Source organism: Dermacentor andersoni, chromosome 10, assembly GCF_023375885.2.
Source record: "Dermacentor andersoni chromosome 10, qqDerAnde1_hic_scaffold, whole genome shotgun sequence".
NCBI classification, from domain to species: domain Eukaryota; kingdom Metazoa; phylum Arthropoda; class Arachnida; order Ixodida; family Ixodidae; genus Dermacentor; species Dermacentor andersoni.
Window position 1 is genome coordinate 83576574 of NC_092823.1, and position 15655 is coordinate 83592228.

The window sequence follows — 15655 nt, forward strand, 5'->3', positions numbered from 1 at the left end:
CCGTATCACTTGTGTGTGTCCCTGTTGTATGTTTGTTTCTGCACTGTAGTCACTTTGAGTATCGATTGCCAATTAGATCATTCAAAAACCTTGCGAGTGAGATGAATTGGTGGTCTTGTTTGTGTCTGTAATGTGAGCTACTCGCATTCAGTCGTCCTCGGTCTCTCGTGCAGTGGTTGGTGCGTCATGTCCTTTCGGAAGGGACTCAGTCGGAGCAGCACGTACGACAACAGCAGCAGCGACACTGAGGACGCCTCCCCAGAGGACCGTGCGCAGACGAGACGTGACTCCGACAGGTGAGTTGCACTGGATGATGTCCTCACGGTGCCGAATGCTAGTATACATTCGGGGCGCATTCACGCTATTGGCGTCGTCACCGCCGTTATGCTGTGCTGCTGTAGGGGGTGCCCGAATGCAGCGCCAAGCGACCGTTTCCTTGGAATAACAGAAACCGATCTCGAAGGCCATATTTTTGCAATCTACATGTGCTGAAAGCAATCAATAATGTCTGAAACATGGCAACCACGATGTGTTTCCTCCTCCCGCAATTGCTACCGGCCGCATGCCGTCAGCAGAAGCAAAGCATTCAAGATTGGTCTCCGTCATTCGGAGAGAACTGTCGCTGAGGCATGAATTTCGACACCACCCAATGCAGAGCCGGAAAGATGTCATAGCCGCCATGTTTTGGACATTGTCTATTTACGGCGTGCGGGCCAAAGGCCGACAAGGGTCTTCGGAGATGCGGAGTGCGTTTATCTGTGAAAACGACCTAATGCACACCGTTGGTGCTCAACTGGCGAGGAAGGGCAGCGTTCTGCCTTCCCCTGCTTGCGTGATTGTTGCATGCACACTGCATTAGCATTCCTGATGAGCAGCTGTGTGTACGCCTTGGTCTCGGACTGTAAACGTTCATGCTGATCTCGTGATCTTTCCACTGCCTGCCGACAAACGCCGGCGGTCTCATCTCGTGCACCGTCACCGTGTGACATTTACAACGCCGCTGGTGGCACTCCTCATCGCACCATTGTTGCGAGACGCATGGTAGTTGCCAGGACACTGTTCCTATTGCACAGCAGCAACTGCCGCATGTACTGCTTTGTGCACCGACGTGCCAGCCCTGAATATTTTGTTTTTCTCAACAGAGCTCTCTAGTGTGTGATAAGCCAGGCATGAAGCAGTGTTCCTTAGACACACATCGATCAACCGTTTTACCTTAAGCAAATATTCACTGGTGTGAATTTAGGTTCTAAGCAAGGGATGTGATACCTGGTGCACTGGCTCCATGACTGTGGCATTTTGCTTCTGGAAGTATGAGACGGTGGTTTTCTTTTCCAGGCCGTATGACATTTGTAGATAATGACCGTCATGCCCCGAACGAAGCCATAGCACAGCACTTCCTATTGTTAATAATTCAAATACAAATGCACTGAATTTTACAGCAGTACATTCATCTCTGAAAATCTTGCACTATGCTCTATGCTAGGGCCTTCGTTTTCCACTGAGTGAAGAGTAAATAGGCACACAAGGATTTTTACAGCAGAAGCATTTTTCATTACACTGGTAGCAAACGAAATCTATGAAAACCATACAAACAAAGCCATCATTTACACAAGTTCTCTTGCTGCAGTTAGAGTGCTTTCTTCTAGCAGAAGATACCAGAACCGTGTCCTAAACATGCTCTCAACCCTGGTCTGCAGAGCATATTTAAATAACGGCTTTGGATTACTTTTTGCTGAGTGTTAGGCCACACTGGTAATATAGGTAACAAGAGCCGATGCCATGACTGCTAAAGCCAGACTGAAAAGCAAGATAAATGTTAAGTGCTGTACCAAAATATGCTAGGACTTCTCCAGGCGACAGTCTAATTAGAGAGAATTGTCAGTCTGACTGTGACAGAGAAATCATTAATAAGCTGCACGCTGTACAACCACATCTATGTCCAGCACGTAACATCTATGTCCAGCACGTAACGATTGTGATAACAGGCACGAGTAGGTCGTTTTGTGTACACAGAGAATCGCTCACATTGTCACAATGCTACCTGGATCGGGACGAGGTTTAAAAAACTGCGATGGTGTATGTGTCATCGGGAGAAACGGGACCATTTGTGAGCAAACGAGCCAGCATGTTATATTGAGCGGATGCGAAAAAAAAAAAAAAAAATTGTCAAGGTGATCAAGCAAGTACACAACATGCAGGCGACTCATGTGGAAAATTTAGAAAGATAAACTAAGAAACAGCCGGCACATTTACAAAAGTAGCGAGCTCACCAGGTCATGCGGAATAAACATAGAGAGTCGATAACGGTGTAGTACTTATCAGGCGGGGATGATCGATGCTACTGTGAAGATGGGTATAGTGGAGACTGGCCAGTGCCGGAAGCCCTTGCAGCGTTCGTCAGCAGGAGCGTGGGCGCGGTGCTGGAGACGCTGGGCTGCCTGGGTTGGACGCCCTTTTGACGTACGCCGACCGCTGGAAGAAGTTGGACGTGCTGTCGATTGCAGGTGGGAGCCTGGAGTGGCCTTGGGTGAGGAACTCGACTGGCCACTACTCCCGTGCCCTGGGCACCATCTTCTCGGTCTTCTCGACATCTGCCACGCTGCCCATCTCCATCCAAACTCTTCCACGTGCCCTCGTGCCTTCTTTTTTTTTTATCTCGGTATGAAATGGCACTGATGCGCTGCCTGCGCTGTTCTTGCCATGTCGTCATCGCCGTCCATTTGTTCAGACACTGTGTCGCACTTCTTAACTCCAAGTACATCATCGCACACATGTACAATACGTTCTTATCGTTTGTTGGATAGAAAACCCTCGTTATGCGCATGGTACCAAAAATAAGTCAGCCCACACCTTTTTATTGAGTGCGAGCAGAATGAGAGGGAGAGACATCAATTTCCCAGGGTATACAAAAAAGGTATTCCACTTCATCTAGCTCTTCTCTCATCCACCCTGAAGCAGTGGTCCCTCCTCAAGTAGTTTCCCAAGTACCTGTCATTAGTTCGATTCTCACAGCAGATTACTTGCTAGTCTTAATCCCAAGTCTACTTTTGTTTTGAGAGGTAGGACTGAGGTATGGTGCACTTGTAATCTTGACGTCTGATTGCCAAGTGCCATTGAAGCAACATATCGTGTTTACCAGAGCAGAGGCCACGCCCGTGTAAAGGCTGCACCCGCTAATTTGGCGGCCCGAAATTCTGGAGGCAGAATATGTGGCAACCAAACAGTTGTATTTCACGTGCAGTGCAATAATTTTTGTGATTGATGCAGCTACTCTGTGGCAAAAAGCTCCTCCTGCAGCTACCAGAGGGCAATAGGCCTGTGGCATCTTTGGACATTATCACTAAAGGCTTCGAGGTTACAGGCATTTTTATATACAGGGTGTTTCCACGAAGTGAGAGCTTGCGGCTACCAGGCAAGCTTTAAAGAGTTCCACACATCCCTAAGTAAACCACTGGCATGCAGTCGACTAGCACAGGCTGTGTGTGACAACAAAAAAGGTTTAACTTACTCACAGTACTCTCGTTTGACAAAGACTAGAACTGGAAGACGTGGTGTGACTGCTGTTGCTGGCGCTGATTGTCTCTGGTAACAGCAGGAAGGGCTTGGGTGGCATCGGTAGTGGAGATGCGGGCAGTGATGATTCATGCTATGGCCATGGTTCGGGCGGCTGCCTAGTAGTTGTCTCTGCTTGTGCACGCCCGGGCGTGGCATTCGCACAGTTGTCCTGGATCTCGGCTGCTGATTTCTGGTATCCATTGTCTGCTAGGCAGCCTCAGGCCTTGCTCCTGTTCAGCAGTGTCTGTTTGTCTGCCTTGGCCGCTGGCTCAGGGCCGTTGAAGTCTCCAGAAATTTCAGCTGCCTCGAATCTCATTGGCTGATGGCCACTGCCTCACTTCTCTGCTGTCCGTGTTCTTCCCCTTGCTTGTCTTGCCACCACACCTTTTTGGACACACACTCCAAACATGTGGCTCAATCGGAGCACACCTTCCAAGCACCAGCAGGGGACTGCTCATTGGACCATGTTAAGTGCACACAGGGGCCCACTTACGATAGACCCCATTGCCACACTGTGTCGTCATCCTCTTGTGTGTCCTCATGTGTCCTCATCCTCATGTGTCTTCGCTCGATTGTGTCATAACTTCTTTGCCTTCGCTCACTACAGGTTCAAACGTATGTGGCAAAATGCCCGTGGCTCGTCGATCGGCACGTGCTCATATTAACCGACAACAAATCACTTCTTGGGGGGATGCGCCCTAGGAAGCAAATTTGGCAAGTACTGTCATCATGCTTGCTTGGTTGGTGGAGGATATTTAGCGACTACGAGTAAGAGATGTTGTAGCAGGAAAGAGACATCACGACGTAGACGCACTCTACCGAGTTCCACTTGCTGCAGATTCTAATGGGTCAGTGACACCAGACGACGTTTTGATCTGCGTAACCCTGCATTTCATGCCGAGAAGAGAGCAGAGCTGACAGTGGAAGATGAGACACTGTCCCAAGTTTGCAAGTGTCTGAAAGTATCATCTACTGCGTCATTTGAATGTGCAGACTTTCAACGCTACAAAAGTTGTGTGCAGAAACTTTGAACGCATCATGGTTGCCTACTGTGCGCAAGACAGGTTGTGATCACAGTGGAGTCTAGAGTGGAACAACTCTCCTTCGCTATAACTGTCCAGAAATGATTACGATAAAACAATGCACTTGTTGTCACTTGTGGTGGCCTCGATTGGACATCGATATAGCGGCCAAGGTGCAATAACGTGAAACGTGTCGGATGCATAGGTGCCTTTTGGCAGCAGTTGCAATGCTGGAATGTCCACATGAACTATAAACAATCATCCACATTGATATCGCTGGGCCAGTGAAAAGTCAGTTTTTTAATCATAGTGGATGCCTGCTCCCAGTGGCTTGAGGGTATACTAGATTGCCACTTTCAACATACAGCAAGTGTTGGTTTCTGCTAATAACAGAGCATTTGTTTCATCTGAAATGCAACTGCTTTTCATGTTGAATACAATCAACCACATGACGTTGTCTCCATATCACCTGGCTACCAATGGACAAGTGGTATAGATGATTGCAGAAATGGAGATGTCACCTAAAAAGCTGACTGATGGCAGTCTCTTCTGCTGTATGACAGGCTTCTTTAACCGAGTCCTACTCGGTTAAGTTTTCTTGGCAAAATGTGCCAAGGACAAGTCTCTCTCGTCCACCTGCTTTAGGGCTCTTTCAAAGTTCCAGTCCAGGCTCGTCCAATCCATTTTGACATTTGGCGAGTTCCTTCTTTGGCCACTAAGGTTCCTACGGACTCTGTTCACCAGCAGAGATTTTAAGAACGGTGGCTGCCAGTTGTGAGTTGCTGCCCCCTCAGCCATGCAAATTTTTCAGAAGCAGGGCTTACTTGTCTAACGCCATGGGCCTTTGTAGACTTTACCCCATCTGCAGCAGGCAAAGAATGTCCAACAAGGTAGTGCATTGCCTCTTGCGAAGGTAGGAGCAACTCTGGCAATAAAATCCGCAGTGCAACATACTTGTGGCGTAAGTAGTGTGGTATGGGACTTTGCCTTCTACCGTGCTTTGAGATTTGTCATACGAAAGCAACCTTCTAATCCAGCACAGCCACTGATTGAGGACTTCGACTTTTCACATTTGCACGCCTTTCTTCGACAAATGCTTGCTCTAAAGCGTACCTTTAGCATTGAGTAGTTATGATGGAACTGAACCCCTATCAACTCTGACACTTCTATTGAACGTACATGGTTCTTGTTATTCTGTATTTTCAAACTCAAGTTGTGAATTGACCACGTCCATGTTATATGTAGTTTGAATCTGCAGTAACATGGCCATCATGACAAACAAATAAAGAAAAGAAAGGTCATTTCCTGAACGCTAGTCTGGATTTTTTGCCCGCACTTAAAAAGTTAAGCAGGATACGATACCACACACTGCAATGAAGAAAATGCCAGCAAAATGAATGTTTGCTAGGCAGTTTTCATTTCATCTGTAAGCGCCATGCCCTAGGAAAGGCACCGAGATGGGGAGGGTTTAAGATATCAGACAAGATTATGCACCAAGTGACAAGTTCTGGATCAAGAACTTCAACAACCCGTGTGGCTACCTACTGTAATAAGTTGAAGAGTGCAGCAAGAGGTCTTTTGAAAGGTTGACCGGAGATGGCAGGCACTAGAGTCATCACATGTCCTAAATCAGAATGTTTCAAAGGCATCGAAGTGGCTATTCCGAGATAACGAGTAATTTTGAGCATGAAGTGCTGAACAGAAGATTCACGCACTTCTCTGAAAGTTGAGCGTTTCCTGATGTGTCTGCTGAAACTGTGCAAACAGAGTAGTTTCAAGGTACCCAATACTTTATGCCTCGCAGTCGCTATGATTCTTTGTTGCAGGCTCCACAGTGACTAGGCTATCGATAACATGTCGGTGGTGAACTGACTGAAGCATGCTTAGAGCTCACTTGGTGGGGGAAAAGTAATCAAACCGTATTTTCATGAGTCTAACACGCACCTTTTTCTGAGATGACGGATCGGGAAATTGCCCGCTCGTTACAATGGTATGTGAAATAAAAATTGTGTTTGCAGCGTTGGCAGCGGCCTACCATCACATGCAGCGTCGTCGCCATCACATGATGGCAACAGAGCACATCTTTGCGAAGGTTGTTGCTAGTTAGTTTTGTTCTTCACTACAATTTAGAGCAGTATTCCTGATCAGCCACTTTTGGAGATACAATCACTTTCACTAGATTTCACTTAACACCAGATGCATCTGTGTAGACGACTGCCAACATTGCTGCCACTGTGCCAAGCTTGCTATCTGCACAGAGTGCCAGGAATGCTCTCGACCGCATGCTTTGACAATTCCAATTCAGAGTCACGTAAAATCTTGTGAAGCTGATAGTAGTATCAAAAAGTGATTGCTCAAGAATACCACCCCTGTGTGTTGCTATCTCTGGCCAATGAAGTGCAAATGGTGACGAAGACGCGCCGCTTTCGTTAGAGACGTTCATTAAAAATAAGTGTTTCTATTCTGCGAAGATAAATTATGCATGCCTCATTTTTCTGATTGCTAACGTGGGAACATGCCATTTTCCTCTTATTAACCGGGTGCATGTTACAATCAGGTACACATTCATTTTCTTACTTTAAACCCGCGAAAGTTGGGTGTGTGTTAAACTCGGGGGCATGTTACAGTGTAAATACAATATTAGTGCCTGTTTAAGCAAGCGAAGCGTAAGCTTACGAAGTGGTGCCTGCCAATAACTTGGCTTGCGATTCAGTTGGCCCTGGCTTGCAGTCATGTTGGCAAGTGTGCAAACCAATGCAATAAAGAGAAGTAAAATATGGACGAACAGTACCACTTAGCTTCCAATCGTCTACAGATCCAGTCAGTCTTTTTGATCGTTTTGGCAGTAGAGGAATGATTGTATGACAGCATGGTTTAAGAAGGGGACGAATGCTGTGTGAAACTGGCATAGGATTGGAACCTGCTAGAATGCCCGCCCAGTTTGGCAGCGTCGACCTTCTGCTCCCTGAAATATCGGCACCATGGCTGGTTCAATAAACCGTGCTCCCGCCTCGGTGCTCCCGCCTCGACAAAGAAAAAGGGAGGGGCATGATCAGATGGGATTGTAAACACCTCTCCCACGTTCATGAGTTCAGCTGCCCACAAGCTAGCAGCTGAGCTTTTTACTGAAGTGCAGTTGCTAAGTGGTACAATTGTGTAGATGACCAAAGGTGCTGACATGAAGCTGCTTGCGTGGCTAATTCCTTTGTTTGATCTGCGATCCCTGTCGAAGTAGTTCGCCATCACCATGCTATTCACCATATTTACTTGTAGCAGCACTGCCATTGCCTGCACTAAAGGATAAGAAGATAAGAGGAGGAGAGGCCGTCTTTCTGTGCCGCTCACGTTACGTCGACGGAAGCAAGATCCCCTCCACGATTGTAGAGAGCCTATTTAAGGGGCTCCGAAATGTACTTTTTTAAATCACTTTATTCTCTTCTCTTCATCTTTCAACAACCTTTGAATAAACCGTGCAAGTTTCGTACTAGAAATCGTCTCATCCCTGCCCAGTCACCATGGTCTACCGGATGCCTGCAGCCCGCCGACAACGCCGCGCCACCCAATAGTAACGTCGGTCGAGCTTCGATAGGCAGGCGTCTCAACAACTCGGCAGCAGTAAGATATGCTAACCTGGAGTACGCAACAGTGGGTCGATGGTTGTGCGATACTGTTAAGAATTGGCCGGGTGTACAATGCGCAGAAGGCCACGAAGTGTGCAAGCGCTACTCTGAATCAGCGCAACGCCTTTGATCAGAGTCATCCGAACTAGAGTCAGATGACGAGTGCTTCTCACTGCCCAGTCCAGAGGCGCGCACCATCTCTACCGATTTTAAACGGATGCATTCGGCAGTCATAGGCAGTTATCTTACATGCAGCTCCCGGATGAACTCCGCAACCATGTTTTCCAGTTCTGCGGTCCGCCCACGAAATGACGTTTTCTTTTGGTTGCTGCAAGTTGTAATACGCTGCTTCTTCCTCCATCAGTACCGAATGCTCTTTTCGGATACTCCAAATTCGCGCTGTGCCGCCAGGTTGCCGTGGGCTTCCGCATACTCAATTGCCTTTTTCTTGAAGGCGACGGTGAATTGCAGTCGGCTTCCGCTCATTTTGAAACAAAATGTGAAAAAGCAGCCTTTAACCAATATAACTTTGTGACAATGGAAACGCAAAATGGCGGTGCCACAATGTCGTCACAGCGCGCTGCTGCTGATGGCAATGGCGAAGGCGTCTGTTTACTTTATCCGCCCATTGTTGCAAGACTTCCGTAGTTTTTCCGCCAATGTCCAGTACATAAGACGGGGGTCAACTTTTCGCAATGGTTATTTGAAAAAAGTTCGACCTACATTCCGGTTTTTACGGTATTCACAAAGTATGAAACCAGTGAATTGTAACCTTCAGTAGATTCCAAGAACTGCTCCTCGATTGCACATATTGTCAGTTTGTTGCCACTAAGGTACGAATGCTGAACGATCGGCCTCTTAAGGCGAACTTTATAGGCGAGTTCTTGTGTGGCAATGGTGAAACAGTTTTTGTGTGGCAATGGTAAAAGCCAATGTCAGGCAAGGGTAGCATATGGCAGCATGGTCGCTATTAAGCGTCTATTAAGTTGCTATTAAGAGCAGTCAGGAACGCAGCTTGCGCCAGAGCCATGAATTCGTTTTGAAACATACTTAGCAATGGCAATGAAATAGAAGTTATCTTGTATATACACTCGATCCTGGATATATAGAAATCGAAGGGGATCGCGAAATAGTTCAATATATCGATAATTCAAAAGATGAAGTGTGCCTATCTGAAGCTTATCTGAGATCCCCACATGTCTCGACAGTTCCTAAGGTTGTGAAATGCGGGAACTTACCGATTTGGTTCATCAAGCCCATGTTGAACGCACATCATCATCATCATCATCAGCCTGGCTATGCCCACTGCAGGGCAAAGGCCTCTCCCATACGTCTCCAACTACCCCGGTCATGTGCTATTGTGGCCATGTTGTCCCTGCAAACTTCTTAATCTCATCTGCCCACCTAACTTTCTGCCGCTCCCTGCTAAGCTTTCCTTCTCTTGGAATCCAGTCCATAACCCTTAATGACCATCGGTTATCTTCCCTCCTCATTACCTGCCCGTAACACACGTAAGTTGAGTCATTCCTTGCTTTTGAACATTGCAAATTTGTCATGCTGCAGCGTAATCTTCGTAACGTTGACCCTAAATGCTTGTGTCACCCAGAAGTGAAACTGCAGTGCAGGCAGATTGTGCATTGAAGTATGTGTTGCAAGTTTTTATTCAAGATACGTCAAAGTGGATGCACTGCGTAAGCAAACTAGCCTGTATGGGCACGTGCCATGCCTCCATCAGTGCATCTGTGTTGTGAATTGTGCATGAATGTGCCCATCCATGTGTCAGTTACAATATGCCATTCAAATGGCCGATTGTCGTACGTGGGCAATGAGCCAGGCAGACTTATGTTGGACTTCGGAACTCAATCCCTGTTGGAACCAGTCGTCCTCACTTCATGATAGCCTTAGAAAGTCTGTGCGTTTCTTCCTTTCCGGCCCCTGCATCGATGACCACCGACGCTACACACAGGCTGTTAGTTTCAAAAATGGCTTTCAACTTGCAGAACATGCCCGTCCAAACCCACTTGTGTGCAAGCACGAATGAAACATGTTCAGTATGGGTGAGGCATGTGGTGGTTTCATTAAATTCAAACTGTGATATAAAGATATGTCCAAATGGAGGTTGGGGTTGGATTGGTGTCAAGGTTTGATTAATGAAAGCGACTTGAAATAATATCTATATTCATGTTTCCTTTGCATGAGAGCGTTTGATTTCAGAAGTTAAGGAAGAATGTATATTTACAAAGAACGCAGAAAGAAAACATGGACATAAACAGAGGGAAACATTGTACACTCCTTATAATAAACACAGTTTTCATTAACTAAAACAAAACGTCGAATAACAAAGTAAAATGGTCATTGCAGTTCGAACCCTATAGTTCTATGAGTGTCCAGATACACAAGGAGAGTGAACGAGAGGGGGTCCAGCTCACCAACAGTTCAAGCCCATGGTCGCGCAGTTGAACGCAGAGATGTCGTCGATGGAAGGTACTAGTCGCTCCTTGAGCGAACTCCAGGTTGTCATGCGGTGGGACCTTGTACTGGCTCATGAGGTTAAGCAGTCCAGGTTCTGCCAGTAGGAGTCCGGAAGCTCAGGCCCACGGCCCGACAGCGCACTCCCACTCCCAGCGAACGCTGACTTCTCCAGTGCTCTCTTGTTTCTGAGCACCTCTATGCTGTTCCAAAGTCTCTCTCTCACCTCTTCTTCCTTCTTTTTCTCCTACATCAACCATAGTGTACGGCCCTTAATGGCTGCTTTCTTGTTTGTATTTTTTTCCGATGGCACGTGAAATATAGCATGCGTGGCTTCTTCGTCATCGTCATCTTACGCTCATCCATCTGTTCTGGATGCTGCTTTCGCTGCTCTGCTCCCTTTATGTACCCCACTGGCTTCATGCACTGCCACTCCCCGATCACTTAACACACAACAATTCGTTTGGCCACTTGAGGAATCCTAAAATGCCCTTCATGGAAAGCCCTTGTCTACAAGAAGATGAACCCGGCAACGCAGAATCTCCAGTTCGGCATCCTGTGCCCACTGCCACTTAGTGGAAAGATCAAGTGTCGTCTCTGCTTTCCTGTGGAATGCGTATTGAACTGGGAGGGGTTTCACATTCTTGAAGCAGAGTGGTGATCTGCTCTTGCTGATAACGAATGATTGCAGTTTGCATGAGCCATTCATACGTGCAGCGAGCAAAACTGACAGCACCCTGCTTGTTTTTCCTCCATGGCATGGGCTGCTGTTCAGATTCAATGTCTTCTTTGACAGTATCTGCCTAAACAGTGCTGTTTCAAATTTTTAGGCATGAAATATTTCTGACGACCCGAGAGGTGATTGCATCTGCGTTAGGAAAAGTGCACTTGCAGGGCCATGGCGCAGCGTCTGATATATCGAATGTGACGGTGAACGGATGATGATGATGAAGCAACATTTACTGGGCCCAAAATAAATCGGTGGTGCACGCAGGCACCACACGGAGTGGTTCCCTAGTTACAGGACCCATATGTTCCCAGCAGCTCCTGGCCCCTGTCCGTCAGTGCGAGCTGAATTGGTAGGGCGGGGCTGGATAACGAGGTCTCCCATCGCTTAAGGGGTTGGGGATTGGGGGTGTTGGTGGGAAGGGGAGGAGGGGGGGTCTTGAGTTCTGTGCACTCTGCCAAGACGTGCGGCAGGGTGCCCTTTTCTTTTCTGCAAAAAGGACAGAGCATATCGTATTCCGCAGGGTACATGCGGTTCATGAGTAAGTTTGATGTACGCGTAGTACATTGCCGTATGTTTGCATTGACCTTTTCAAGGGAATTTTACAACTGTTTGGCAAGGAATTTTATTCGATATAGCCGAGTTTGATATACCCAGGATCGACTATACCTCAATCAAATAGACCACTTCCTTGCGTAATTTGTTTTAGCCAGTTATTCATTATTTTTGTTTCTCACGTCACCTTTATTGGCTCCACATTGGAGGTGAGCAAGGAGGATATCCAATCTACAGACATTATATAGGTATCGCATCTGGGCCTTTTGGCTAAGATCGTGAGCAGCTTTGACTCAAGTACTGTCCGTGCACGTCTCTATACCTTCTCTCTTCCTCTTCTTCCTTCTCCAGCATAGGGTAACCAACCAGACTCTTCACTGGTTAACATCCATGTCTTCCTTATATTCCTCGCTCTCTTGGCTAAGATCAATTTTAGTATCTGTTGCTATGAATATGTTCACGCCATGTGGCTTTTATAAAAGTGATTTTATAGGAAGAATGCAAGTCTCCGTTCAAGGCTCAGATATAGTGAAGCACATGAAAAAACTTGGGTATAGGGAAGGAATTGCACCGCACACTGTATTGAATTGTTTGCAGAGTCCTGGCTAGATTTTGGCCAGTGGCAAACCAGACCTCGAAGACTTCCGAGTGGTGCGAGAATTCCCTTATACAGGACAGCTTAGATTGGGTGCTCACTGTTTTGTCTGAAAACAATGCCCTGTGAATTCACGATAACTGTACTGCAGAAACGGACATCTTAGTTTTGTGCTCACGGCATCCACTGAGTCGTGATCATCTTTACCAAGAGAGACAAAAGACAGAGGGTGATGCAGCATGAAAAGGGGGAAACGTGCAACACAATTTCAATCACCTGTGCTACCATCTTCTGACTTTGTTCTCTGCATGAGGCTAGCACATATTTCACTTGAGGGGCTTGGTGCATGGAGGAAGGTAAACGACTACGAGGGAGCATGATGTCAGGTAGCATCGGCTGACACCGTCCCTCCCTCACTTTGGGGCGTGCCTGCTCGTTTGGCAAGTAGGCTCTCGAAGGTTTGTCGTAGCTCTTGGTGGTGCCCTCGCCACCTGCTCGTTCTGCTCTCTCGTATACTCACTGTGCGCTCGGTGCCTAGAAACTACCACTTGTCTCTCATGTGGCAAGGGCCTGTTTCCCATGATCCTTCTCTTTATATATTTCTTAGGACTAAGCTTCATAGTTGTCACATGACGCACTTATCTTCTATTCCTTCGCCATGGCTTCTTGCAAATATGTTTTGCGTGCAGCACAAGAGCTGATTCCTTGGAAGTATTGTTCCAGCAGCAGGCTGCCACTTTGTGGCTATCAATTCCTCCATTTGTCTAAACGCTACCGATGCTTGTCTCTTGTCCACTCTTGGTGCCGCTTTGAAAACCACACCGTGAAGCTCCTGGAGTTGCTGCACCAGCATATGGGATCGGGCTAGTTATTGCGTAGTATTGTTATCCACAGCTTGGAAATTGGAGAACAACAGTGTTTTGTTCTTTATCTATAATTGTATTGAACCCTCGTGGCTCGGCTTCTGTCTTTATACATGTGTCATATTTGGAAATAGAGAAAATCGGAAGTCTTGTTCGTCTTGTCAGCTTTCACTGTCCTTGTACACAGAAAACTATTTTATGAGATAACACAGTATGAATCGCACACAGTATTGTGCCTTGCTTTTACTATCATCGCATCAGGTAGTCCTGTTTGTTGTGTAATCACAAACTAGCTAGCTCATCAGCCAATCCTTGCTAGCCCTTGTCAAGTTTCCGTGCTGTGAGTTCTAATGAGGTAAATGTAGAGTTTGCTGTGTGCAGTTTCCCACCTCCCAATTCACTTCGTCGTTTTCGCTTTGGACCAGGTTTTCTGTTATGATGCGTTATGCTGCCCACAGACTGATTAGCAGACAGGTGCGTGAGTGTGTGTTTTGACTCCTTATTGCCTACATTATCATTGCTGGTCGTTGGACATCTATTCTGTTCACTTCTATTGAGCAACATTTGCACTTCTAAATTAAGTTTCAAATAGGGCACTTCACCCATAAAAAGTCATCTCTGTGCGATATAGATGCTGCCACAGGCCAAGGTTGCCTCTGTTCGAACACCCTTTCCCACTCTAACCAGCTATTCACATCCATGGGCTGTCACCTTTATTTTTGTGCTCAGCAGGATGTAGTAGGCATCACGTCATCAATTTTAGATGCCTTTTTTGATGGTTGTTGTTGCACTTTCGGAGGCTTTTACAAACACGCGGACCTCCATTCCCATTCTCAAGCGTGTTAGTGTGGTATGATTGACGGATTGGGGTACAATAAAAAAAGAATTAAGGTGCTTGTTGACGGTGGGATGTTGCATCCTTGGCAGCTATTGCTTGACTAAATGTTCATTTTGTTCGTAATATTCTCTTGCAAGTTCGCAGTCTTGTTCCTTTTTTCTTTGTACAAACTTCTAAGGAATGAATCAGTTTGCCTGCCACATCTGTTGACCAATTCAAGCTCGTCATCGAACAAATAGATCATTTGAAGAGATATACTGCGCAGGTGTGAGAAAGGGTGTTTTGCTACCCAAAAAAATCTTGTCTACGGACTACAAGGACAAATAAGTGTTCACGTTCAACAGCCTTGCTTTTGGCCCCGCCAAAGGCGTTCACACTGTTCTATTCTGCTGAGATACCACAGTCGTAAATGCTTTTGAATGGTACCAATATGTTTTCCTGTAGGTGGAGAAAAACGTTTGAGGGGAAACTATAACTATTTTTGAAATTTTCAGGATAAATTTTGTGAAACTTTGGTGCTCATTCTTCCTGCCTGAAAGAACTGTACCTAGAAGGAGAAACGTAGTCTGTTGACAATACTTCTTGGTTGGAAAATAGCCTTCCAGGGCACTCGACTTGCAGAATCTTTAATATGTTCTGCTTTCAAGCAATCAACTAAACTTGTCAACTAGTCGTATAATGGCCTGTCATGGGATGTTTGACTTAACAACAAAGAAGTAAACATTTTCGTATGTGTTGTGAGAGACAGCCTAATTTGTTCAGCACTTTGCAGCAAACTATCAAGCTTTTCGTCATTACCAGTTACTCGCTACCGCATGGTAAAACTGCTACGTATCAAAATGAATGCTTCAGTTCAGCATAAAAGTTTTTTTTTTCTTTATTAGAAGGGCTGGAATACCAACAAGCCTTCTCCAGCTTCTCTCACCCTCTTTAAACGGGCCGCGAAACACTTTTCGAACATAGTAAGAAAACATTGCCAATCTGTAGACAAGGTGCCTGGGAACATGTGAGCCAAATATTATTCCACAGCATGCAGTGGGGAATTTAGAATTTCGTGTCAAAGAACAGTAAAAAAAAAAAAAAAAAAAAAAAAAAAACGCTAGCTCTTCTCTTTGCAATATCAACAGCTACGTCGCAAGCAGCCGAGCAGCTAAACAATTGGTATTGGCGGATTCCGTGATCGCGAGAACATTCTCAGTAATACCATAATTGCTCATTTGAAGTTTCATAAATAAAAATTGTATATGTCTGCGATCTCAAACACCAAACAGCTATGTCATCTTTGCTCTTCTGGTCTACACGCGACAGTTGCGCGCAGCTGCACCTGCTGTGGCTGGCCTCAGATATAGCAACTGCATGCTGAGCTTGGCTTCCGAGATCGCATGGGCGCACCTGTGCGCCGCTGTGATCC

The 15655-nt window shown here is 46.2% G+C and overlaps 1 protein-coding gene across 3 annotated transcripts in view; it reads left to right on the forward strand.

The window, feature by feature from the left end:
- LOC126544188 (BTB/POZ domain-containing protein 10-like) overlaps positions 1-15655 on the forward strand; it is a 189015-nt gene that overhangs the window by 14284 nt on the left and 159076 nt on the right. For 2 of the 3 annotated variants that reach the window (XM_050191425.3, XM_055062480.2), the window contains exon 2: positions 174-296. In XM_050191425.3, coding sequence (XP_050047382.1) covers positions 187-296 — 110 coding nt within the window. In that variant the 5' untranslated portion in view covers positions 174-186. Of the gene's footprint in view, positions 1-173; positions 297-15655 lie in introns of those variants that run through there. The other variant, XM_055062481.2, reaches the window with a different exon arrangement.